We start from the raw sequence: 27500 nt of genomic DNA, 5'->3' as shown, positions 1-27500 counted from the left end.
TGGGGTGGATGAGAAGGGGGCCAGCGGCTGCTTCAGGGTGGGTGGCGGGAATTCAGCCTCGGCTGGGCTGCTAAACAGGGAATTGTCCCTCTTTGAAAAGACAGGACCCCTCAACTTTTTTCGTTGCTTTCTTAAGGAGAGCTCACCGGACTCCATGGAAGCAGAACCTGGGACGCTTTGTGGGAACTTCGAGTCTCTTCGGTCTGCTTCCTTTTTAAGTTACTGCCTTGCTGGGATGATTGAGGGGGCCTCTCAGCCATGGCACTGACCAGCGCCCCCACTGCTGACTTGGCCTTTGGGCTTTTTCTGCCTCTGCTGGCATTTTACTTTTCCCCACCTCGAGCCCGGTGCTGAGTCTAGGGGCTCAGTCTGAAGGTGCCTGGAGAGCATCAGGTACCCCTACGCCCAAGCTGGAGGACGGAGGAGTTGTCAGGAGCGAGGATGAGATGAGCGGGGGCCGCTTTGACTTTGATGATGGCGGGGCGTATTGTGGGGGCTGGGAAGGGGGGAAGGCACATGGGCACGGACTGTGCACCGGCCCTAAGGGCCAGGGTGAATACTCGGGCTCCTGGAATTTTGGCTTTGAAGTGGCAGGCGTCTACACCTGGCCCAGTGGGAATACCTTTGAGGGATATTGGAGCCAGGGCAAACGACATGGACTTGGCATAGAGACCAAGGGGCGATGGCTCTACAAGGGGGAGTGGACACATGGCTTCAAGGGGCGCTACGGAATCCGGCAGAGCACAAACAGTGGTGCCAAGTACGAGGGCACTTGGAATAACGGCCTACAGGATGGTTATGGCACGGAGACCTATGCAGACGGAGGTGAGTCCAGCTCGGCCCGCAGAGCTTGAGCGGGGTCCGGAAGAGATGGTGGGAAGCAACAGGGTAGTTGGTCTAAGACGGTATTTCCTGTGTGGCTTTAGGTAAGCTACTTTGCCTCTCTGTATCCATTTTCTTATTAGAAAAGGTAGGACAATAAAGCGGTTCTTGAGAACTGGCAGAAATGACGAGTGCAAGGCTGTCCTATATATAGATGTGCACTTATCAGACACTTGATAAAATGTAACCATTTCTCTTTACTCTCTAGGTATGTAAACAGATTTTAGCTTGTGTTTAGTAGAACTGGGGGCTGGCCTCAACTTTGCTGTGAAAAAAATGTTCACGGGATAGGTCATAAGAGTATATATTCATTCATTTCTCCATCCATCTATCCATCCAACCACCGGGCATTCATTCACCCATCCGTGTACACATCCACCCATCACTCATTCACCATCTCCTATTCATTCATCCCGTCCACCAAGCCATCCAGTCCTTCATGCATTCACCCAGCAGCTATACACCCGTCCATCCATCCACCCATCCCTCCATCCATCCATTTACTCATACATTCTCTCATTCAACACATAATCCTAGACAATTGTTCCATATCCCCAGCCTTATTTGATGCATATTTTGGTGGGACCTCCCATGTGTCAGTCATTGTGCAAACGATTAGATACAAAAAGGGCATGGACTCAGGCTTCGAAGGGAGATAGGCAGGCCAGCATCTCACTCAAACACATCAGAGAGTGGAGGCCGAAAAGAGCAGACTGAGGGTCAGGGGAAAGCTTTCAGAACACAGCTCCTGAGCTAGATTTTTGGCAAGGGAAGTGTGATCACGAGAGTAGGAGATGGAGACTCTCCCAGCAGAGAGGGGACATTAAGAGGCTCAGAGAACATCACAGTTAAGATAAAGAGGAGTTTTCTGAGACAGAGAGCACTGCAGGGTATGACTTGGACATGTGGCTTACCCGGGCCTCAGTTGCTCATCCATACAATGGGGCACTCGGGACATCAGTACTGCTCAAAGCACAGGCAGTGAACAAATACTGCCAGCATCAAAGTGCACAGCAAAAGTGCAAGTTCTGGGCTATCAGACCTTCCAACCAGCACAGTGAGCAACAAGGGCTGCTTTAACAGACTCACAGCAAAGTGTCCCTTCACAGCTACTATATGGTAGTCCAGCTACTTGGAAGGCTGAGGCAGGAGGATCATCTTATAACAGCTTGCCAATGTAGTCTGACAAGGAAGAAAGGAAGAAAGGAGGCTAGGGAGGGAGGGAGGAAGGGAGGGAGGGAGGGAGGGAGGGAGGGAGGGAGAGGGAGGGGTTGGGGTGAGCAAACTGTAGCCACCAATGGTCAGTGACTCTCTGCCTGTTTTGTATATATCACAAAGTGAGAGTGTTTTAGATTTATAATGATGTGGAAAATATTCTGTGACATGAAAAACAGATGAACGCCTCTATCTGACATCCAGACATTTGGCTGTTGTCTCACAGAACCTAAAGCACTTACCTGCTAACTCTCACAGAAAGCAGTTAGCGACTCCTGCAGTCTTTTTTTGTTGAGACAGAATATAGCTCAAGCTGGCTTTGAACTTGTAATCCTCCTACCTCAGGGCTAGAGTCCTGGGATTATAGACGTGCTCCACCATACCCCATGGTTCCTCTGACTGGGGTATTTCCAGGACACTTTCCTGCTATGCTGAGTGACTCAAAGTTGTGGCTCTTTAGAAAATAATTACTTTTGGCATAAGAAGCCACTTGTGGGATGTTGTAGTTAGGATTTATGTGCTGTGATGAAATATGGGAAAGGGGCATTCTGAGGGTGGAGCAAGGAAGCAGGGTTAAGCAACAGCAGCCCCCGGGGTGAGTTTGCTCAAGCTGGAGTAAACCGAGAGCAGCTTGAGATGCAGACTAGGTGCATGCCTGGGCTGAGCATCTACCTTTAACTCTGTCTCTCCAGCTCCCTAGTGCACCTAGAGTAGCTTATAGAACTGGACGGAAGGGAATGAACTGAGGACAAATTCTGATGTCCTTGAGTCACTCACCAAGCCTCCAACTCAGTGCACTTTGACTCAGCAGATGATTCTGTTGAGCGTGGTACCAGGCAATGGAGGTTGGGTAGAGAGCAAGCCTCAGTTTTCCCAGATAGAAAATGGGCACAATCCTTGCCTGCTTATAGAGTATCAGCCATCTATGTAAAAAGGTACATGGCAGGTATGTGCCAAACACCCCTTCCTATCCCTCTTCTCCATCTCTACGGGCTTGGAGGTCTGGCTGTGAATCACAGGGTTATACATTCCTGGGGTGAGGTGAACCCAGGACACGATGGGCTGATCTGCCAACATCCAAAAGGAGGAAACCTATTCACTCCTGCAGCCAATAGCAGTAACCACCTGTCAGTGTGCCGTATCTAGTGCTAGGGACTGGAGCAGGGAGCAGACATGGTCTTCCAGAAGCTCCTGTTTAGAGAAGGAGACAGAAGAAAACCAGGAAACAAATACACACACACACACACACACACACACACACACACAATATATATATATATAATTTATATTAATGTATTATTTATATATAATTTCTCATGCTTACCATTAGTGAAGGAAGAGAGTGCATGAAGTAGTCTCAGGTGCAGGGTTGGGAGGTCTAGAGAGGAGAGCTTTTCAAGTAGGGAGTGGAGACACAAAGACTCTGAGGTGGGACAAGGCTTAGCCTGTCTGAAGAACAGGCAAAAGGAGCAGGAGTGCCTGTTGGAATTGCAGGCATTGGCTAGGTAACCTGGGTCTGTGGGTCCTGGGTTTGAGCCCAGGTGTGTCGGGGAGCTCTTAAGGCCAGGTGATCAGAAGACCAGCCGCCCTGCTCTGCTCAGCCTTCTCCCTCCCATGAGATGCCCTCACATCCAGGGACACTGGAGACCTTGTGGATTCTTTCTTCCAAGCCACACACAAGGTGTAACCATCCAATTTTAGATGTGGCTGCTGCTTTGGAAAATGTCTTTAATCAAGCTGTCATCGGTCCCCTGAGGGTTTGTTAAGGACTTGCCCCTTGCCCTCTTCTGGATGGCACCAAGAGGGATGTGGACCAATAAGATCCTACGATTAGGAGCAGGTGGGGGCCAGACAAGTCTGGGGTTATGACCCTGTCCCACCGGGTTTATTTCTGAGCCTTACTTTCCTCAGCTGTGAGATGAACCACTTCTAATCTCTCATGTGATTTAAAAATATTATTGTTACATTTATTGGGGAGGTAACAGGGCATATGTGACCACCGCGGCATATGTATAGAGGTCAGAGGACAACTCGTTGAGAGTCGGTTTTCTCTTTCCACGGTGTAGGACCTGGAGATTAAACTCACATAGTCAGGCTCGAAGGCAAGTGTCTCTGCACACTGAGCCAGCCATCGAGCCTGCTCATCTATCTCCCGTGGGATAAATGACAAGAGGACAGTAAACGGTAGTCGCTGTGGTTACTACTAAGACGGTCAGTTCGTTCAATAAGCATATACTGTGTTCTGTAAATCAAGCATTATGCGTTACTGTGAAATGTAGCAAAGAATGGAACGGTTGAGCCCAGAACGTAACGGGAGGCACACTTAGCCCAGCAGCAGCCAGTGCTAGGCAGAGCCAGGTGAGGGACGAAAGCGTGATGCTGGAACTCCATGCAGAGGACTTCCTGGAGGAGGTGGTGAGCTAAGCCCTGTCGCAGGTTCATAGTGAGCTGCACGTTTGGTTGAAAGGAACAGAGTCTACAAATGCCAGGAGGCCCGCAGCTTGAGCATCTGCAATCATGCAGAGTTACAACGTGCATCCTGTCCTGGATATGGAGAAGCTGTCTTGCCTTCTAGTCGGCTGTGACTAAACCAGAGCAAACACCAGCCTCACGGGCTAGAGGTGCCGCCATCTGATTTGTTGGGAGACAGATCAATTCAGTGGGTCAGGACTGACTTTTTTTTTTCAAATAGAAAGAATGGTAGGTATAGAGCAGAAATGACTGGGTCTATCATGGAGAACAAGGTAAAGCCTCATTTCCCGGAAAATGTTTAGTTAATGTTGTATGCATATACATGTATGTGCAGCAGTGCAATGTATAGACACATACATGTGTCACTGTGTGTTTTAATCCCAGGTCTCGGGAGGTAGAGGCAGGTGGATCTTGGTGAGTTCGAGGCCAGCCTGGTCTACAAAGTAAGTCCAGGACAGCCAGGGCTACACAGAGAAACCCTGTCTTGAAAAAATAAAGTATCATGTGTCAAAAGGCTGGAAGTCACTTGTTCTAAAGCAACTTATCCAGAACCTTCTTTGAAGGCCCTGCCATTCCCACCTCCACCCTGCTGCCCTCTCTTCCCAGCCTTGCTTTGATGGGAGGCTCAACTCTGGCATGGGAAGAGGTGGGGGCGGGGAAGGCCCCTGGACTGGAGCCTCCTGGCCCTCCCCCTGCTATAGCCCTCATTCCTTCCCTGTCCATATAAAGTAAAGCTAAAAATAGTCGCTGACTTAAAGCGGCTGCACATACCCAGCCCTGAAGAAGCAACTCACTGCTTGGCTACCTGGCCGCTTCCACCAGGAAACCCACAGACTCTAACCTTTGAAAGACCCTTGTGACCCTGGCTTTCTCTTTCTTCTTCTTCTTCTTCTTCTTCTTCTTCTTCTTCTTCTTCTTCTTCTTCTTCTTCTTCTTCTTCTTCTTCTTCTTCTTCTTCTTCTTCTTCTTCTTCTTCTTCTTCTTCTTCTTCTTCCTCCTCCTTCTCCTCCTCCTCCTCCTCCCCCTTCTCTGCCCCTCTCTGTCTCTGCTTTAGAGACAGAGTCTCTGAAGCCCTCCACTTCCCATGCGCTATGATTAAGGGTAAAAGCTACTAGTAGGCTGTCTGCACGTGGACAACCTGTCCTTTCCCTGGGAGGTCTTTCCTCAGATAATCATAATCACAATCAGATTCTTAAAGTAATCTCACTCAAAAATAAATCCAGTAACCAAGATGTGCCCCAGAGCCAGGTATGGCGGTACACGTCTGTCATGACAGAGTCAGGAGGAAGAGGCAGGAGGATTAGGAGTGCAAGGTTATCCTTGGCTATATAACTAGTTAGAGGCTAGCCTGGGGTACCTGAAGCCCTATCTCAAACAAGCAAATAAAGGTAGCAGTTGGAAGATGGCCCCTAAGTCCACTATTTTCCATAAAACCAACATTAATAATAGTGATCTTACAGTGTTTGCCATGTGCTGAGTGCCGTCCTGGGCATGTGACAAAGCCATGTTACTTTATGGGAAGTATTGTTATTACCCATTTTGCAGATGAGAAAACTGAGAAAGATCAAGGATTTCTGGTTAATGGGAAGTAGAGGTGGGGCTTGAAAATAGCGAGTAAGTTTTCTTTTTTCTGAGACAGAGTCTTCATTTGAACTCAGAGCTAGGGTGCAGCAAGGCTAGCTAGGGTTATAGGCATGTGCCTCCACGTGTACCTGGCTTTTAATGTGGTGGAAATCCAAACTCAGGATCTTGTGCTTACACAGCAAGGACTCTGCCAACTGAAACATCTTTGTGGATCTCTTCAAAATCACCCACAGATTTCAAAATGTTGACAGGAGACCTTTAAGTTAGGTTCCCCATGAAACTGCAAGGCCAACTGCTTGTGAAGCCCACCCACAGGAATGACAGCAGGCTCCCTTTACGAGGCTTTGCCGTGCACCTGGCTCTGTGCTAAGAGCCTTACGTGTGCCATTACTTAGACTTCTTCCTGTGCCTTTCAAATTGTCACGGTTGCTCTTCACTCCACAGCCAGATGTATATTTTACATACACTGCAATTCTCTACCTGAGCACGCCCACGAAAATGGAGAACGCAAACCAACATTCCACCCCATTTCCCTTTCTCTGGGCCATGTCGGCTGCTTTCTTATTATATCTTGTTGGGGAATTCAGTGATGCTCTGGCTTATAGAAAGCTCTCGGAACGGTTTGCCACACGCTTTCATTGCTCTGAGAAGACGAGGCTACTTTGAATGTCTTTGACAGCCGAGCCCAGAACCCAGCCTGCCACACTCAGGACCCAGTTTGCTTTCATCCATTTGTTTACTTGTTATCTACTTATCTTTTCCTCGCTCATGACTTAAACTCATTTAGTCCGATGAATTCCAAACACTCAAACTCAATGTCAGAACAGAGGACTGAGCAACACAGGATGTCTCATTTTCTGAGCCTGGAGCTCTGTTCTCCCAGAGTTAAGTTTTAAAGAAACAACTTTCTTATTTATCCATTTGTGCCCCTAAGGATCATTTCTCTATTGTTATTCATCTGTATTCCCAACAAGGCTGACCTCTTTCTGTGACCATAGCTTTATAACAAGTCTTTTTTTTTTTTCTTTTAAGACTTGGTCTCACCGTGTAGCCCAGGCTATACCAGAACTTGATATGTAGCTCAGGCTATTAGCTTCCCAAGTGCTGGGATCATGTGCTGCCACGCACAGCCTAGAGTCAGTTTCAAAGTTACAGTTTGTCCTTCCTATTCAATATTCTGCTGTTGGAGGTCACTGCTTTTTCCACATTCGTCGGTCTCTTAAAACAGAAGGCAGCTGGGTTTTCATTGCAGGTTATTAGATCTACAGATCAGCTTGAGGAGATAAACATTCTAATGACATTGAGTTTCCCATCCATGGACATGGTATACATCCCAGTTGTTGATGTTTTATTCAATTTTACTCAGGAATGCTTTGAACTTTTCAACTCCTACATTAAAAAAAAGTTATACCTATGCACCTGTTTTTACAAAACTGCCATTGCATTTTTTTAAAAATTTGCTGGGGTCAGGGGGCACACATGTGCCACCATGTACACACAGAGATACAATTTGGAGTCAATTTTCCCCTTCCACCTTGTGGGTCTCAAGGATTGAACATAGATTGTCAGATTTCATGACAAATGCCTAAAGCTGTCTAGCCTTCTTGCTGGCCATGTATGTATGTATGTATGTATGTATGTATGTATGTATGTATTTATTGACATGGTAAATGGAGCCTTGTTGTTGTTCTTGGCTTTTGTTTTTTTGAGACAGGGTTCCTCTGTGTTACCCTCGCTGTCCTGGAGCTCATTCTATAGACCAGGGTGGCCTTGAACTCATAGAGATCCACCTGCCTCTACTTCCCTAGTGCTGGGATTAAAGGTGTGCACCACCACCACCTGGTGGGTATCTTAAATTTTATTTTTTCACCCATTTGACACTAGTTTATGGAAACATAATTATTTTCTTCTTTATTTTTTTGAAATGTTATTTTATGTCAGTACGTGGGTATATGCAAATGAGCACAGCACACAGAGGCCAGAGTCATTGGATCTTTCAGAGTTGGAGTTACAGATGTTTGTGAGCCTCCTGGTGTGGGTGCTGGGAATGGAACGCTGGTCTTCTGGTCTAGCAGCCAGTTCCCCTACTTGCTGAGTTAGCTCTCCAGCCCTGATATAATTATTTCATGTTGACCTTAAATCCTCCTACCTTTTTCAACCAATTTCTCAATTCTAGTGGAATTTTTGCTTTTCAAATTTGCATAGAAATTCTGAGAGAATCTGATGGGTGTAGTGAAAATTTTGGTTTCTTTTAAAAAACACAGGTGTTTTCATTTTAATCCCAGGTGTGGGATGGGGATACTTCAGATTGTCCATAGCAGCTGACTATGATTTGCCTGGAGCTCTAGCAGGGATGTGATTTTGCTAGCTGCAGATAGTCTTTGTGATTGTGTGATATTTGTAGTTCTGGGGACTTTTCAGAGGATATATAAATGCTAGGACTCTGGGAGCCTGTGGGGGTTATTGGTTGGTCACTGTTGGTCACTATTGGTTGTTGTTGGTCACTGTTGGTCACTGTTGGTCGTTGTTGATCACTGTTGGTCACTGTTGGTTGTTGTTGGTCACTGTTGATCACTGTTGGCTGTTGTTGGTCACTGTTGATCACTGTTGGTCACTGTTGATCACTGTTGGCTGTTGTTGGTCACTGTTGATCACTGTTGGTCACTGTTGATCACTGTTGGCTGTTGTTGGTCACTGTTGATCACTGTTGGTCACTGTTGGTCACTGTTGGTCACTGTTGGCTGTTGTTGGTCACTGTTGATCACTGTTGGCTGTTGTTGGTCACTGTTGATCACTGTTGGTCACTGTTGGTTGTTATTGGTCACTGTTGGTCACTGTTGATCACTGTTGGTCACTGTTGGTCGTGGTTTGATAAGTAGTCATGAGCAAGAAGAAATTAGATATCCTGATGATGAAAATCAAACTTGTCCCAAAGAACTGGATGCCCTAACCAGCAGGAAGTAGTTTAATGATTCTGTCACCCCCTTTCTCATCTAGCCTGTGTTCTCTCCTGTCAAGTGTCAATGGGGTGAAATGGTAGAAGAAAAAGGATGGAGAAAGGTGGAAGAAGGAAGAACCCACAAATAGCCAAAGTCCAGCTAGAGATAGGACACACACTGTGCTTAGACTCTTGGAGTAGGGATTTAGCTCACCTAGGTGGATGCTCAAACTCCAACTGTGCTGCTTGCTGACTGTGTAGACATCAAGTAACCTCTCTGATCTTCCATTTCTCTTTTCCCACCACGAGGGCTAAAATGTCTCTTAATATATCAGTTTAATACCCTCAATTTAATACCTGCACATATGAAAATGTGAGAATGTACCTCCTTCTTATGGTGCCCCCCCATATCCCTCAGGGTAAATTAACTCAGATAGCTTGAATCATAGCTTTTCTTATCTTTGGAACAATGTTTTTGAACACAGAAACCGGCCTTTGACTTTGGAAGGGTTGATAAACTAAAACGGTGATTGCCTCAGTTCTGCCGTGTGGCCTGCCAGTGTAGACCGGACCTCTACTGGGCGTGACTCCGTTTCCAGTGTAGAATCAGCATAATTTAACCTTCTCTCAAGAATATCACGTCACAGTTCACAGCCAGGGATCAAGGTGCCAGTGGGCTAAGCTGCTGTCTGAGCAGCTTCTTGGTGTTATCTGGGCACTCCCGGGAGAGAACCCCTTCAAAGAGATGAGAAAGTGGACACAATCTTTCCTCTCTGTGTCTTGCTTCCGTGACTCATGCATCCGATTGGCCGAGTCCCGTGACTCATGCATCCGATTGGCCGAGTTTCGTGACTCATGCATCGGATTGGCTGAGTCACAGCAGATGTGCCCTGTCCAAGGCAGGCCTTGGGGATTCACTCAGCTTGCTGGTTTCCAGGGGTTGCTAATTCTGTGCCCCCAGCAGCTGTTCCCCAGACCCAGGCCACACCCTTGTGAGGAATGTCCAGTCTCAAGTTCTGAGGGCTTCTGCTGAGAATGTGGGGTGAAAGGGGCAGGATGCTTTTTACCACAGGCCAGAGGGCTGTTTTTCTCCCCTCCTGCCCCTTCCCTAGCCAGGGCCATAGAGTAGGAGGAAGGCAGTGAGGTCTGTCCTCCCTCTCTCCCTCCTGGGTGACTTCTATTTCCTCTCTAAGGAACATTTGCTGAGGGCTGAGGAACCAGGTGTGGGTGGAGAACAATTTGCACAGCCACTCCAGGGCACTCGAGCCTTTTGGGCTCTCCCTGTCAGCAGAGATGAGCACTGGGTGCTTGAGGAAACTTGAGCCCATGATAGCTGTCCACCCTGGGGATGCAGGGATGGAATGTGGGACTTGGTCAGGTGTGAGGTGTGTGCAGCCTACACGACATGCTGTTCAGGAGTCACTGTGGTCCAAATGTTTATTTCCGAGGGAGCTTACAGACCCTTCCTCACGAAGCACCCGGGTGTAACTTCCTCAAGTGGCCAGGGCAGATGAACAGCGTGTCCCCTTGACACATTGGCATGCAAGGAAGGACACGGTGTCCATATAATGTCTCTGCCAGGAAAGCAATGGGGAGGGGGCATTTCGTGAAGGGTCGAATAGGCCATTGCAAGAATGTGGCTTTTAGTCTGAGAAAGACAGGGACAATGAAAGGGACTTGCTGTTGAAGTTGAAGTTGTTCAGTGGCTGGCATTCCACTGTTAGTACCATAAGAATAAATGAAATTAAAGATTTTCTTATTCCATGTTACGTATTTATTTTTCTGTCAGTGTGCGTGCACCACAGTGCAGAGGCCAGAGGACAGAGCTGTCGGGGCCACTTCTCTCCCACAGTGTGGGTCCCAGAGTTGATCTTAGATCATCAATCTTGGCAGGAAGCAGCTTTACCCACTGAGCTGTGTTGCTGGCATCCCAAAGCTGAAGAGGGACAGGATTTGATTTGATTTCATTGGCTGCCTTTTGTTCCAGGGTAGAAATGAGGCCATCTGGAGCCAGGGTGGTGGTGCGGTCTATTTGTGAGTTTAAGGCCGTATTCATGATGTAGGTGAGAAGGGCAGGGGCCTGGACCACCATCACCAAGACAGTAAGATGTGGTACTGTGAAGGGAGGGCTGGTAAGTTTCTGATGATATTGTGGCTGGGAGGAGTGAGAGAGCGAGAGAATAAGAGAGAGGAAGAGAGAGGAAGAGAGAGTGAGCGTGAGTGAGAGTGAGAAATGGAGGGTGTGTGTGTGTGATGGTTCCAGCATTTGTGTGAACCAAGAAGAAATGGCCATGGGTTGGGTGAGGGTCAGGAGCGGAGTGTCTGGCACATGGGTGAGAGATACCTGCTAAGACATTCTCGTGAGCCTGACAGTCGTGGGCTGCCTCTGAACTCAGGCCCTCTCCCTAGACCCCTCTCTCCCATGTACTAAGTTAGCTCTAGTCTAGAGCCTCAGTGTTGTTGGCAACCCTCAGTGTGCTGAGCTGGCCCAGGTCTGGCCAAGGGGCTTCCACCCAGACCACAGGCCTTGGGCTGTCCGCACCCAGCCAGTGTGGCCGAGTTAATCCTCAGCTTCTTGTGTGAGCTGTGGGGTGTCATCCGGGGCAGCGGCCCTACATGTGGGAGTGGCAGAGCTCTGAAGGCTAAGGAGACTTGGCATCTATGGCTGCAACCTGACCCTGCTCCTGGGAGTTGTCACCAATTCTGCCAGCTCTTCTGCTCAGCGCTGTCTGTTGGTGATCCCAGGAAACCAGAGACTGTGGGGCTTTGATGGATGGAGGCATTTGGAAACCACGGGAGGGACTGCCATGCCAGCCTTGCAGGTGAGGCAGAGAGCAAGGCCTCAGGACCATTGTGGGGGAAATAACCACGCTGGTCAGACGCTAAGCAGAGGGACTGTTGAATGATACGCAAGAGCTCATGGGACACAGTATACAGAGGCCGACCGCTTACACCTCACATGGAAATGAATCACAGGCAGGCTAAGGACACAAAAGCCATCTGGCAAGCATTTATGGAGTGCCCACCCTACTGTGTTCATTCTCAGAGACAGGAGCAATGGCTAAGTGGTAAACTGTCAGTCTTTCCCTCCACCTCATGAGCATGCACTGTGTGTAGCAAATGGCCAGGACGGACCTACGTTGTTGACAGTAGTCTCGCCTGGGGAGACAAGAGAGCATCTGTCCACACACTCCCTTGTTTGGGTATTTTGCAATGAGTATGTGTGCTAGCTGGGCAGCACACAAAAGGTACGTCTTTGTAGACAAGATAAGATAAGATAAGGTATGTCTGTGTAGACAAGATAAGATATCTTCGAGGTGCACAGAGAGGCCAGAGTGTATTAGTTACTTCTCTCTGACTGTGTCAAAACACCTGACAGAAGCAACATAAGGGATGAGAGGGGGTTTTCGTGGCCTGTTTTCTTTTAAGGGGTGGGGGATGGGGAGTGGGGCTCACAGTTTGAGGAGGAACAGTCCCTCATGGTGGCAAGGGCTGGAGTAGCTTGGCTGGCGATGGTAGGAGTTTGCCAGGTGCCTTGTTCACATCTTGGCATATCAAGGAGTGGGAGCTGGGAAGGAGGCAGGGGGCAGAAGCAAGGCCCACTTCAAGCCACCCACTTCCACCAACCAAGCTCCCTTTCCCTCCTCCTGTACTCCCAAACACAAAACATCACTGGAGACCGAAAGGTTTGGGATGGTGAGAGTGTGGTCAAGAGGGCCACTGAGATAGATTACTGGAGAGTAAGGGGCTTAGTAGAAAAGTTATTCTTGCTATGGACAGACAGACAGACAGACAGACAGGCAGGCAGGCAGACAGGCAGACAGACAGGCAGACAGGCAGGCAGGCAGGCAGGCAGGCAGGCAGGCAGGCAGGCAGGCAGGCAGCAGACAGACAAGTGTGACAGGGACTCTGAGCACCAGAGACAGAACATGTTGAGGACTCTGAAGACAGGAAGTCCAGATGCACATGGCAGAAATGGGAGCCTCTTATTCCTTTCTGAGGATGGGGGAAGTTTCAATAACTGGTACCTAGTCTCTCTGGATCCCAGGCAGGTGGCAGGGAAGGGGATGGGCTGGGCTGGGAAGGGAAGGCAGGCTGGGATGTGTGGCCACCATTACCTGCTTTGATGTGAGTAAACTCACTTCTCTGGGGAGAGTCATTGACATCAGGAGGTCTGTGAACTAGGGACTGACAGGCACTGTCTTAGCAGGGTGCCTGTCAAGATCCTCAAGATGGGAGGGAAAGACTACCCTAGGGGCTATGGCCTGGGCAGCTGGATTCTAACATTACCTTCTTACAGGGACTAGGTGTTCCAGCACATGAGTTGTAGGGGACATTTGAGACTCAAATCCTAACAACATTTCCCAGAATCTAGACTCAGGGTCCTTCTTCATTTCTTCCTGTTCTGTGACACTCAGCCCTTGAAACCAACAAGACAGGGGTGAGTGAAGCTGGAAATATGGTTTTCTGGTCTCAGCTGAGCTACTGCCTGGCTGTGTGGTCTTGGACAAGTCACTCATTGTCTATCTGAGTCTTTTTGAGATTCCCTTATGCAAGGAGAACATGGCCACATTTATCCTTTCTGCTTGTTTTTTTTGAGACAGAGTTTCTCTGTGTAACCCTGGCTGTCGTGGAACTCACTCTATAGACCAGGCTGGCCTCCAACTCAAAGATCCTCCTGCCTCTGGCCTCCAGAGTGCGGGGACTAGTAATTCCATACAACATTAACTTACTGGCCGTATACAGATGTGGCGAGGGACGTAGTGAGATTCAGTTAGCATCAGCATCGTGGCTGATGAACAATGCCTGAGGTGGATACAGCGAGGGGCAGAGGTGGTACTTTGGTTCTTTAAAATGCTCTCCAAGTTCCACTCCAGTCACAACTTTTCAGAGATTCTCATACCCACCAGGTTGCCTGTAGTATGGGGTACGTGTTTGTAGGAACCAACCAGCTGAGAGCCCACATTAAATGCTGGCTCTGAGCCAGCTTTTACTGGTTCTCGAAAGCCTGAGGTTATGTTTTTAGGAGAATTTCAAAGTGACTGTTCAACCCTTGGTAGCATGACCAGCCAGGGAGGGAGCATTTACACTTCGGAATGGTGCAAAGCAAAGTTTGTTTGCTTTTCCTGAAGAGTTGGCCCACAAACATGTCAACTCAGTGTCCTTGTCACCAGAGTTAGGGTCACCGGCCCTCTCAGTTTGCTCGGAACTGTCCTACTGTTAGCAGGACATGTCGCCTCTGAGGAATCCTTCTGTTTCAGTTATTTTTCAGTCATTTTCCGATATCAGTTACTTTCCTCGTTGCTGTGAGAAAATGGCCGACCGAGACAACTCAAGGTTGGAAAGTTTGCTTTGGCTCATGGTTTCAGGGGGTTCCATCCATCACTGCAGTCAAGACAGGATGGAGTTCAGAGTAGCGGGGACGCCAACTTCTCAGTAGACCTCAAAGCAGACAGTAGGAACTAGGGGACCTGGTATAACCCCCGAGTCCTGTCTCTAGTGACGTACTTCTGCCAACTAGGCCCTACACACCTCCTAAAGGCTGTCCTTCCCAATAGCACCACACTATCTGGGAACCACACAGTCGAAACATAAACCTGTCATGGTTTGATTCAAACCATGTATTTTTTGTCAAGCGAGGAAAGCCCACACTTGTGGAGAGATGGAGGTCTCTGCCATAACCTTTGCATGACTTGCAGGAGCCCTGAAAAGACGATATGTCACGTTCCCCTTCTTGGTAAGAGAAAGACTCAGAATTTCATCTCAGGCCATGTGCCCTTCAATTAATTTGAGTGTCCGCTGAGTGCCTTCTCTGCGCTGGTCCTCATGTGGTGTGCTGGGTGTATGTGTGGGAACGCAGATGCAGCCTTGCCTTAGGAGTGTGCATTCTAACGGCAGAGGTCCAGGGTCAACGGTGGCTATGTTACAGACCGAAGAGGAGCTGGAAGGGAAAGGAGATGGGAATGCGGGCTGCTGTGGCGATCGACTGGAGAAGAAGGCTTCCCTGACAGTGTAGTTTGTGCTGAGATCAGAAGGAAGAAGAGGGGTCGAGCCGACAGGGAGCCATGCTGTGTCTGGAACAGCAAGTGCAGAGACCTGGCGGTGGGAATTGAACCCAAGCACGCCTCCTTCTGTGAAACCCAGAGCTGGCCTCCATCTCTTCCTGGGTTCTCTCTGTCCTTCCTGGCTTCAGTTCATCTTTACAGTTAATCCTTTCTGGGCCAGTATTTCCGAGAAAAGACTCTGACCTGCCAAAAAGCTGGCCTTTTGGTAGGGGTAGCTCAGTGCTAGGGCACGTGACCAGCAACACACAACCTGGGTTCTATCCCCAGCACGGGAGCAAAAAGAGCTAGCCTTCAAGGGACACTTCTTGCCACCCACCAACCCTTATGGAGCCCCCTCCGTGTGCCAGCTCCCCCCACCCCCCGCACAACCCATGTACCTCTCTTAATCTTCAGTCAACTGCCTTCCCCACTCCATAGCTCTCTAGACCTTGACTCTTACCTCTCTTCTGGATCACTGCTGTGTCTGTCTTATTGTGTGTGTGCGTGTGTGCATGCGTGTGCATGTGTGTGTCTAGTAGAATCCCAGGTCAGAAGCTTTTTGGTCCGTCCCTGGCATGTAGTACACATGCTCATGGGCAGAGACAATGTCCATTTGGGTCCCTGCTGTACTCTGATGTATCTTTGGTGTATCTTTGATGAATGCATGCTCTGTAGCCATTACTTAAGAGCAGTCAATGACACTCATCACCTCCACTTCATAGAATGTCAGACACGAGGCTCTGCGGGCTTAAGTAACTAATGAGGGTTTCAGAAACACTCAAGGTGAGAGTCAAGGCTGTAATCCACACTCCAAACTAACGGAGAGGAGCAAGGGTGGGGAGAGGGCTGGATGCAGGCTCTGTCTACCTGGGAGACCGGACTGTGTGTTCTGTGTTGGCTCTGATCATCATTCCCAGAGTTTGCACCGCTGAATCTGGAGCTGAATACTGCCTGCTTTTAGTGTCTCTCTCATCCTGGGTTGAGAAGGAAGTGGGATGTGGGCCCTGCTCCTAGGCCAACGTAACAGTGCGGTCAGGAAAACATAGTCATACATCAATGCTTGCCAGTTACCACTTCTCCATATCCAGGACAGGATGCACGTTGTAACTCTGCGTGATTGCAGATGCTCAAGCTGCGGGCCTCCTGGCATTTGTAGACTCTGTTCCTTTCAACCAAACGTGCAGCTCACTATGAACCTGCGACAGGGCTTAGCTCACCACCTCCTCCAGGAAGTCCTCTCCATGGAGTTCCAGCATCACGCTTTCGTCCCTCACCTGGCTCTGCCTAGCACTGGCTGCTGCTGGGCTAAGTGTGCCTCCCGTTACGTTCTGGGCTCAACCGTTCCATTCTTTGCTACATTTCACAGTAACGCATAATGCTTGATTTACAGAACACAGTATATGCTTATTGAACGAACTGACCGTCTTAGTAGTAACCACAGCGACTACCGTTTACTGTCCTCTTGTCATTTATCCCACGGGAGATAGATGAGCAGGCTCGATGGCTGGTTCAGTGTGCAGAGACACTTGCCTGCGAGCCTGACTACGTGAGTTTAATCTCCAGGTCCTACACTTGTGGAAAGAGAAAACCGACTCTCAACGAGTTGTCCTCTGACCTCTGTACATATGGGAACGGTGTTGGATGCTGAGACCGCTGTGGATGAGTTAGAGACTGTTCCTTTCTGCCTGGAAGCTAACGTCCCACAGGAGAGGAAAGGTTTATACTGAACCAGTCACCATGGTGGTTAGTTCATGTCACTTGGGGAAAGCATGAAGAAGGTGATGAGACTGTCTTTGTTAACACTCAAGGAAGAGTTTCAAGAACTCTCCCTGCATGGTTTCTCATTTGATGCTGAGGTCTGGCATCAAAGATGGCCGTGGGAGAGAGAGGAGAGGTGTGGGCCAAGAGAGAATGCTTGAGCTGGGGGACAGGGTGGCTCATGTCTGTAACCTCACCAATTTGGAGCCTGAGGCAGGAGGATTGCCGGGAGTTTGGACCTAGTCTGGGCTGTGCAGAGTTCCAAGCCAGCTTAGACTATCACGTGAGAACCTGTCTCCAAAAAAACAAACGGAAGCTGGAGAGATGGTTAAGTGCACTGGTTTCTCTTCCAGAGGACCAGGGCTTGATTCTTAGGAGCCTCATGGTAGCTCACAACCCTAAGTAACTCCAACCACAGGGGACTTGATACCCTCTTCTGGCTGCTATAGGCACAGCATGCACATGGTGCACAGACATAAATTCAGGCAGTAAATGCGTACCCATAAAATATAAATAAAATCCCCCCCAAATTGCTGTGGGGCATGACGGCACATGCCTTTAATCTCAGCACTTGGGAGGTGGATCTCTGTGAGTTCAAGGTCAGCCTGATCTACACAGTAGGACCCTGTAGCCAACAAGGACAAAGTTTCCCAGGTAGGAAGAAAACTGAGTAGAGAACAGATCAAACTGAGGTGGCCATGCCAGGCAGTTGGGGACCTCAGTGGGTCCCTTAGAACAATGGAGCGCCTTACGCACAAGGAAGCACTCCTGCCCAGAGTGCTTTCAGCCAGCTAACTGACTGCAGGGAAGCTTTTCTCTGCAGATGTGGGCCTCCTGTCCTCAGGGAGGACTGCCCACCCCGTCTCAGACACACAGGGAGATGTCCCTTCCATCCCCTGATCCCCCTTCCCAGGGCCTTGTCACTATCAATATCCCCTGGGTGTTGGTGACTCGCTGCATGCCTGTAAGTTTCCTAATATAGCCAGACTGTTTCATTTCCAACAGGCAGCCAAGAGTTGCTCCCCGTCACAGTCTCAGGTTTTCTTGGGCTTAAAGGGGCCCTGTCAGCCCATCTCAGGCCAAATACTAGCTCCAGGTAGGTTGCTGGATTCAATTTCACAAACTTCTCCAACCTGGAGATTAGATGTCTCCTCTGTCCCCATTTCCCGGCTTCTCTGCCCTGTTCAGGATCCTTTCTATTTTCTCTTTCCCCCCATTCTCTTTGGAGAAACAGGAGGAGCGTAGCTAAGCATGGAGTGTGGGCTCTGGCGACATGTGAGCTATGTCATCCCGTATGTCTTTCATCCTTGCCGAACCTGAACTTTTGCTTCAAGGTTTTTTGTTTGGTTGGTTTGGTTTGGTTGTTTTTTTTTTTTTTTCTTCTTTCCTTTCTGTTTGTTTCTTTGTTTGTGTTGTTTTGTCCCCCCCCCTCAGAGATAAGGCAAAAAGAGAACAAAAGTTGAATGGACTCATTTCGTTCAGCTGTGCAATGTGTTTGCATCGAGTCCCTAATCCTCATTTTTCTAATAATAAACAAAGCAGACAGAATCCTTGTCTTTACAGAGCTTGCCGCCAGTGAGAAAAATGAACGAAAGGAGAAGACACCTTTGTTTCACATAGACTGGAGCTGAGGAGGGGGTAGAAAACTCACATGGGAAGGATATTGCTTCAGATAACATTGTCAGGACTGTTGACAGGAGTGGAGACTTGAAGACAACAGGGAAGGGAACCATGTAGGTACCTGAGGGAAGAGAGAAGGGCACTCACAAAAGTTCCTGAGGTAGGACCCCTACTGGTCTGGGAGAGGAACGCCCATGAGGCTTCTATGCCTAGAGAGGAGTGGGGTGGGAGGGTGTCGAGATTAGAGAAGCAGCTTTAAAATTCAGGAGGCTCTTGTGGGTCACCAGGGCCTCAGCGTCTCCTTGGAATAAGAAGAGTCAGATGGGGCGATCCGTCCGCATATTTGGATAGAGCCCCTCTGAGTTGCTGACCAGTTGCTGGCAGAGGATGAGAGCTGAAGCTCCAAGCATCACCCAGTCAGAGTGAGGATGCTGAGACGGGGCCAGAGTCTAGACGGCTTGCATGTTTCCTGGCGGATATTTGCAAAACACTGCTGGGCACTGTTGTTTGTTTTTCTGAATTTTTCTTAAATTTTATTTATCTAAATGAAGCCACCTGCTTTGGTAATGGAGCCTTAAGAGGAGGTGCCTAGTAGGAGGTTTTCAGGTCACAGGGACACGTCCCTGGGTTTTGGAGGCTCTGTTTTGGGGATGTTCTTGTCCATGATCTGTTGGCCCTTTTGCTTTTAGGTCTGTGATAGGCTCAGTGTAGGTGGGAGAGCAATGCTGCCCACCTCAAGAAGAGAGAAAGGACACACCACCATGGCCTCCCACGAGACCCCACCTCTTAAAGGCTCTACCACCTCTGAATAGTATCATCCCGGGTGCCTTTACCACACAGATATGCGAGGGACTCTTAAGATGAAGCAAAGGCGCTGACTGGCCACTTTAGGGCAGTGGACTTTGATGTCATACATTGGTGCTCATGACAGCTCTAGAGTAGACCAGAGGACTGGCTTTCAGTGATACAGGGAGGGAGAGAGGGAGAGAGGGAGAGAGGGAGGAAGGAGAGAGAGAGAGAGAGAGAGAGAGAGAGAGAGAGAGAGATATCTAGGGGACATCTGTCTCCAAGCCAACATCTGGAACTGCAGTGGGGTTAAAGTCTTCATGACGTTGTCATGTCTTCATGTGTCAGCTTCTTCACAGAGCTCAGGTGACCTCAGCACCAGTACAGCATGGATCAGGGATCTTTCAGTTTTCCAGAGTTAGAGTACTAGGAGGTGATCCCTCTTTCTGATAAGAAAGCTGAGACACAGAGAGGTCAGGTTAGTTGCCTAACGTCACACAGCAAGGCTGGAGACAGTCCTTGGAGTCTATATGCCTCTCTGCATGTGCAAGATTTGATTGGCCTGCTGCCACACACTCATTCCCACGAGCTGGAGTGCTCGTGTCCACATGGGCCCTTAGCTGCCGGCAGCTCCTCTCCATACCACCAATCTGAGCACTAGGTCGTCTGTGGTTTCAATTTGATGCCCATAAGCCCAACTCACTGTTTCCAATGCCCTAGCCTTGTACCGCAACACTTGCGTGGCCTCACCTTCTCAGAACTCCATGCCGCATTCATGTCACTTCCGTGGGACCATGGACCATGCGTCACACACCTGTGATCTCATGTAGTCACACACACACACACACACACACACACACACACACACACACACACACACCTACTTCATGCTTCCCAGCATTCACCCTGCCTGCAGACTTGCTATCTTATCTGGTCACGACCCCCCCTAGTCACATCACCTTGGGCAACAGGGCAACTGTGCATTCGTTCCGTGTACCAGTGGGGCCTTGCCTGGCCACACTTCTTCCCCGCTTCGGCCCTCTGATGGCCTTTCGTGATCATTCCAACCTGCACCACAGTCTTACGTTACACAGTCCCATTGGGTTTTTCTCAAACGCTCTCAGTCAGGCTGCCTTGCACCAGCCCTTCGCATTGACCACAGTGCCCCACAGAGCTACCGTTTCTATACCTCTTTCAGGTAGAGTTCACAGCCTGACCTGCTCCGATAACTACAATGTAACATACAGAATCACACACTTCACACTGTTGCAAACCCGTGACCTTAGCATGTTCCCACCATGGGAGTGTTTATATCATCCCACCCATTCCATCCACCCAGCACCGGGGCCTCGACTCATCACACAGCTTCACACTGACTCTCTTGGCTCACCTGAGGTTCCCACCAGTGGGAATGGCCACACCTCTCCCTCTGGCTTGCCCACTCTTACGTGCTCTGCCACACTCGCATTTCCAGGTACACAGAGCGGAACGCACTCTGTCCCTCTGAGGGCCAAGCTGTCTTGGTGCTCTCTGGCCTCACCCACACCTAGGTCATTGCACTCTGTTGGCCCTGCCTGTAGCAGCATACTCTGATAGCCAGGCTGTCCTCTGAGCCCCAACCCTGCCTTGCCCATAACCCAGGTTATAGTATACCAGAATCCCTACCTGCATCTTCCCGAGGCCACTCCAGATAGGCACAGGAGTATGCACTTTTTGTCCCTTGAATGGCATCGGTTCTCTCTGGACCCCACCCCTCCTTGTCCATGTCGGGAGTCACCAAGTCCCTGCCATCTAACTGACACAGCTTTCTTTGCCCGCTCCCCCGCAGGGACCTACCAAGGCCAATTCACCAACGGCATGCGGCATGGCTACGGCGTGCGCCAAAGCGTGCCCTACGGGATGGCAGTGGTGGTGCGCTCCCCGCTGCGCACCTCGCTGTCCTCGCTGCGCAGCGAGCACAGCAATGGCACAGTGGCTCCAGACTCGCCGGCGGCAGACGGGCCCACGCTGCCCTTGCCCCCGGTGCCGCGTGGTGGCTTCGCGCTCAGCCTACTGGCCACGGCCGAGGCTGCGCGTCCCCCAGGGCTGTTCACACGAGGCGCACTGCTGGGTCGACTGCGACGCTCAGAGTCACGCACGTCGCTGGGCAGCCAGCGCAGCCGCTTGAGCTTCCTCAAGAGCGAGCTGAGCTCAGGAGCCAGCGATGCCGCGTCCACCGGCAGCCTGGCCGAAGGCGCCGAGGGCCCTGACGACGCGGCTGCACCCTTCGACGCCGACATCGACGCCACCACCACGGAGACCTACATGGGCGAGTGGAAGAACGACAAACGCTCGGGCTTCGGTGTGAGCGAACGTTCCAGCGGCCTTCGCTACGAGGGCGAGTGGCTGGACAACCTGCGCCACGGTTACGGTCGCACCACGCTGCCCGACGGCCACCGCGAGGAGGGCAAGTACCGCCACAATGTGCTGGTCAAGGGCACCAAGCGCCGCGTGCTGCCGCTCAAGAGCAACAAGGTTCGCCAGAAGGTGGAGCATGGGGTCGAGGGTGCGCAACGCGCAGCAGCCATTGCGCGCCAGAAGGCTGAGATTGCTGCCTCCAGGTAGGTGCCCGGTGGAGACCGATAGCCTAGGAGGTTCCGAGCCAAGTCTGGTCCTGCATTTCTCTACTGTGCGAGTCACCCATGCATCTGGTTATCTACTCGCTTGACCATAGTGCCTCGGTCATTCACTCAGCGGCTGCCACCCTATCCCAATCCTTGGCTTTTCTAACAAAACCTATAGCCAGGTTTATAGCCATGCCTCAAAGGCCATCTTACTTAGCCACTCCACCATGCAATCACTCGCCCACCTCGCCATGCTGTCACCCACCTATACTAGCATGCTATTCATTCATTCATTCATTCATTCATCCATTCAGCAAGCCTAGCTGTCACCCACCCAGACATCCTTCCAATGCCTTCACAATTCTGACACTCAAACGACTCCTCCATTCACCTAACCCTTTCATCTATCCAAACACTTCCTGTTTCTCAAGGTCTTTAATATCCACCTGAGCAAAGTATCTGTCCACACAGCCACACTCGCCCTCATTCGCTAGCAGACTTCCCATCCCCTTTCACTCCCCTGGCTGTCTAATCTCCTACCCAGCCACTAATGAAACTACTCACACATCTATTCCACCACTTATTCATCCCTCATTCACCAAACACCTCTATTCACCCAACTACGCCATCCATTGTAAAAAAAACGAGTAACGAATCCGTCCACTCACCCACCATTGCTCCCAGCCACTTCCATTCATTCAGCCACCCAGCCACGCTTTTACTCATAGGGTTATCCACTCCCACTCTCTCAGTGACCACTCCACCATCCGGCTGTCTAACCACATCCACGCCTAACCATACCCCCATCCGACCATTAGTCACACCCCCATTCACTCAACCCTGCTCACCTATCCGGTCTCCCACCTATGTATCTAGTCACCCTTTCACCCCCTCACCCCCACCCTACCATCTCCATTCTATCCCCGATGTCTTCTCATAGTAGAGCAGATGGAGATCTAATGTTGTCTTAAACAATGTTTAAGTGTGTTCAGCAATATTGATTCCCTCCCACACCTTTAGCGGCCCTGCGAGCTATCTTGTGCTAGTTTAGACTAGCTAAATAAGGTTTGAAGCAATAAGGGGCTTTGTTTAGCACTAGCCCAGAAGGTTTACGATTCCCCATATGGTGTCACCGTTTCTCGGTTGTCTATCTTTGGCCGGTTGTGTTTTCTTCTCAAAGCTTGATAACCTCCTCTGAGCAAACAGACTGTTCCAAGGGTTGAGAAAGCCAGTGCGGGTGAAACGCTCTTGGTGAGTCCCCCGGAAGCAGACACTTAGATGGAGATCTGAGTGCTGGGGGCTGTTCGTGGGGAACGCTCTTAGGATCAACACTCTGAAGAAGGGAGGAAGCAGGATAGGGCTGGCAGAGAGACTGGGCGTTGGTGCAGTCTCCACAAAGGCCTCCATCAACCACGTTCGGTGCTCTGTGGAGGGATGACTGTCAAAGTCATCCCAACTTGGGATGAAGAAGTTGAACCCTCTATATGGAATGCAGACTTCTCTCCAGAAAGGAGCACAGCCTTGGGGCTGGACAGTTCCTTTAACCCAAGTCGGTCCCTAGAGAGAGCTTGTAGTCTGCGCTTCTCCAAGCAGCTAGGGAGGTAGAAGGAAGCCCTTGGGTCCTGAGGCTGCATCTGGAAGGTTCATTATCCACTACAGTGCTGAACACCAAGTCCAGACACAAAAATGCCAATAGTCACTGACAGTCAACAGATTTATGTGACAGAGGCGAAACTGAGGCCCAAAGAACACAATATGCTTGTATCCCTTACTTATTGTGTCACGGCAGACTCAGTGTCATGGTGGCCGGAGAGTGTGGTAGAGGCACTGACTGCTCCTGTGTGGATGCAGAAGCTGAGAGTGAGACAGGACGTGGGTTAAAAGTAACCTGTACCTAGTGACTTTGACCAGCTAGGCCTCACCTCCAGTGCTTTCCAAAGTAGTGCCACCAGGCATTTAAACATGGACGTGGGGACTGGAACGGTGGCTCGGCACTTTAGAGTGTGCACTGCTCATGCAGAGGACCAGGGTTTGGTTCCCAACATTCGCCACTGCCTTTAACTCTAGTTCCAGGGGATGTGGCACCCTCCTCTGAGCCTGGGGGGATATCTCCATTTTAAAACATAACAGTGCCCATGAAGAAAGCAGGCAGGAAAAGTCTTAAATTCAAGCCTTCTAATTCTAAAGCTTTAACCTGCACAGCCTTAAACTTCGAGTGGTTGTGAATGTCCTACAGTACTTTAAAATAGGAAAGAAACTAAGGGCCATCTTCTTAAGATGTCTAGGTTTAAGGCTGCTAAGGTTAGAATGCTCCTCTCCTCCGAGCTCGCGGGAAAGTGTAATTGCTATATTAACAGTATCAAGAGCTGGGAATCTTGAGAAGTGATTGGGTCATGAGGGCTCTGCTCTCACGGGTGAGTGTAATGCCATTAAAGAAGGGTGAGTTTGCAGTGTGTGTGTTTGTGTGTGTGTGTGTGTGTGTGTGTCTGTACGTGTGTGATTGTGTGCCTTTGTGTGTGTCTGTGTGAGAGTGTGTGTATGTTTATGTGTGAGAGCATGAGTGTGTGTGAGATTGTGTATGTCTCTGTGTGTGACAGTGTGTCTCTCTCTCTCTCTGTGTATGTGTCTGTGTGTATGTGTATATGTATGTGTGAACGAGTATGTGTGTCTTTGTGAGAGAGTGTGTGTGTCTCTGTGTGTCTGTGTGTGATAATTTGTATGAATATATGTGTGTCTCTGTGTGAGAGAGTGTGTGAGTGTGTTTGTATCTGTGTGTGTGTATCTGTGGTGGCTGAGTGTGATTGTGTGTGTGAGTGTCTGTGTATGTGAGTGTTCGTGTGCCTGTGAGTGTCTGTTTGTGTGTCTGTGGGTGTGAAGTGTGAGTGTGTGTGGAGTGTATACATGCACATGTGTATAGATGTCATGCATGTGGAGATCAGAGGTCAACCCCGGGAGTCATTTCTCAGGAGCAGCCTATCCACCCTGTCTTTTTTTTTTTTTTTTTTTCTTTTCTTTTTTTCGGAGCCGGGGACCGAACCCAGGGCCTTGCACTTGCTAGGCAAGCGCTCTACCACTGAGCTAAATCCCCAACCCCCCACCCTGTCTTTTAAAACAGGATTTGCTTGCTGGATGCCCAGAGCGCCCTGGAGATCCTCCTGGTTTTGCCTCTCCAGTGCTAGGATCATAACCATGAGCCATCATGCCTGGCTTTCTACCTGTGTTCTGGAGTTCAAACTCAAGACCCCCGAGCTTATGTACTTTATGGACTGAGCGAGCTGCCATGCCCTCATTTGCCTCAGCCAATCCAGCCTTTAGCTCCTTCAAAGGCTAGAGTGTACAAGCTGCCTTTATGAAAGAGAATGGCCGTATCTGAGGCTGAACTGGCTTCTTCTTGTCAGTCTTCAGAACTCCGAGCCTACAGCACCCTGCAGTTAGAAACTGCGGTCCGAGGCATTCTATCAGCAGCACAGATGGACCGAGGCAGACCAGGCCTAGGAACGGGTGACCATAGCGTGGACTGTCCAATCTGAATACTTTTATGAGGTACAGGGAGCACTGCTGGAAAAACAAAACATTTATGTGGGGATTGATTTTAACTTTATAGAAAAGCTGTGAGGAGGGGGCTGAAGAGGCGGCTCAGAGGTTGAAAGTGAATGCTGTCCTTGCTGAGGACCAGACCAGCTCCAACCACCCATGTCAGGTTTGCAGCACCAGATCAGGCAGCTCATAACCTCCTGTAACTGCATCCCGAGGGGATCCGAGTCCTCTCAGGGATATGACAGACACATGTGCACCCCTCCCACATACACAAAATTAAAAATAAAGTAAATATTAGGAAATGAAGGTTGCAAGGAGGTGCACCTTTCATCACCGAAAGGTCACCGAAATACAGTTCTCAAACGAGAGGAGCAGGGATAGACGGCTCAGCGATGCTGAATTGGTGAGTCTGAGGACTCGAGTCAGATCTCCAGACAAGCAACAACGAAAGCCAGGGTGGCACCATCACTGCTGGGAGTCTGAGACAGGTGCATTCCCTGAATTGCTGGCCAGGCAGGCAGGTGGCGGCTGAGGACCAACATCTGCTGTCCCCTGACACACGTACATGTATGTCCATGTGCCTGAACACACACAGATGTATAACACCAGCGCATATCAAGACTTCATTTGAGTTTCTCTGGTCTTCCTACAAATGCCCAGATTCTGTTCCAGGGTCCCATCTGGGACTCTGTGGCGCATCCACTGCCGTCCCTCGTCACCCCTGATGAGGTTCTCAGCCTGTTTGCAGTTCTCCAGAAGACCTCAGTTTTGCAGGCATCCAAGGCAGGTATTTTGCAGACTGTTGTCCTCCTTTGGGTTCGTCTGATATTTTTCTAATATTCAGACTGAGGGGGACCTCAGAGTAGACCGCAGGCATAAAGCGCCCTCCCTCCACATCACACTGGGCACATGACATCCACACAACAGTGCTTCTGACCCCAGCCTGGAGGGACTGCTGAGGGTGACACTCTCTAACGTAAACTTAGTGTTGCTCATCCTGTATTCTATTCTCCGGGGTCCAGACATTAAGTTCAGCTCTCAGTCAAGAGGAAGCTTCACCTTTTAGAAAGGGGACGGATTACTTGAAGTGATCTGCTTGCCTTCCCTCCGAGAGTGCTGGGGTTAAGGGTGTGCACCCCCACCACCCAGCTCAATTCGCTATTTTTTGAGACAGGGTTTTAGACTCACCATGTAGCTAAGGCTGGCTTCAGAATCCTGCTTCCACCTCCTGAGTACTGGGGCCACCAGCATTTGTCACCATGCCCAGCTACTTGAATTTTATAATAAAATTATCATACAGGTCATAATTCTTAGGAACTGCACAGAGTTTATATGGTTGTCACAGATGGGAGCCAGAAGTGTCTTAGGTCACCTGGGGACATCACAGAGAGGAGCACATTTTGTATTCTGGGTTCAGAAGACCATGCGATGATCTACTCTCTCTTGTACCAGCTATGGCCTCACCCAAGTTGCTCCTCTCCTCTGACTGTGGGTTCCTCATGCCGTTTAGGACAGAGAGAAGGTTAGGAGGAGTTGAGCTCACGACTGGCATAGAGAAGCCAGCCGTGGAAATCACTGACAGTCAATATGTTTAGCTTTAAAGACAAAGCAATGAATTCTGGCTGAAGACAGCTTTCTCCAAACTGTCCCTAGTGGGACACAGATACTTCTGTGCGCTCTCTTAGGTTCCTCCCTGTGGTCCTTGCAAACACTTGTGCCTTTCGAATGTGTGCGCCAACACTGAGAAGTCCCCGAGCCCTGCGGCTAGCCTGGGTGTCTGGAATGAGAGTCTGGTACCCACAGTCGCACACTGTGAGGCTGTGTACGGGGAGTTCTGGGGAGCTGGACGCTTAGTGAATATGCAGCCTGAGACCCTGAGTGGGAGTGGCCCGGGCTCCAAATCAAGCCCAGCAGAATTTCCAATTAAGGGAGTCTTTGGGTTAGGAGGAAACTGGATTGCAGCATCTTCCCTGAAGACTCTCCCCTCCCTGGGGCTTTGGTGCATAAACTGATACAGAGGGACAGGAAACGGTCCCAGCAGCCAGCAGCCTCCCAGTGCTC

The 27500-nt window shown here is 49.8% G+C and overlaps 1 protein-coding gene across 2 annotated transcripts in view; it reads left to right on the top strand.

The window, feature by feature from the left end:
• Positions 1 to 27500, top strand: part of Jph2 (junctophilin 2) — a 64413-nt gene that overhangs the window by 337 nt on the left and 36576 nt on the right. Inside the window, exons 2-3 of one of the 2 annotated variants that reach the window (XM_087651121.1) lie at positions 137 to 825; positions 21128 to 21899. In XM_087651121.1, coding sequence (XP_087507247.1) covers positions 447 to 825; positions 21128 to 21899 — 1151 coding nt within the window. In that variant the 5' untranslated portion in view covers positions 137 to 446. Of the gene's footprint in view, positions 1 to 10; positions 826 to 21127; positions 21900 to 27500 lie in introns of those variants that run through there. The other variant, NM_001037974.2, reaches the window with a different exon arrangement.

The sequence above is a fragment of the Rattus norvegicus genome, chromosome 3, assembly GCF_021556685.1.
Source record: "Rattus norvegicus strain SHRSP/BbbUtx chromosome 3, alternate assembly SHRSP_T2T, whole genome shotgun sequence".
Lineage (NCBI taxonomy): Eukaryota > Metazoa > Chordata > Mammalia > Rodentia > Muridae > Rattus > Rattus norvegicus.
Note: the sequence above shows the minus strand (reverse complement) of the source record. Positions and strands in the feature narration are given on the sequence as shown.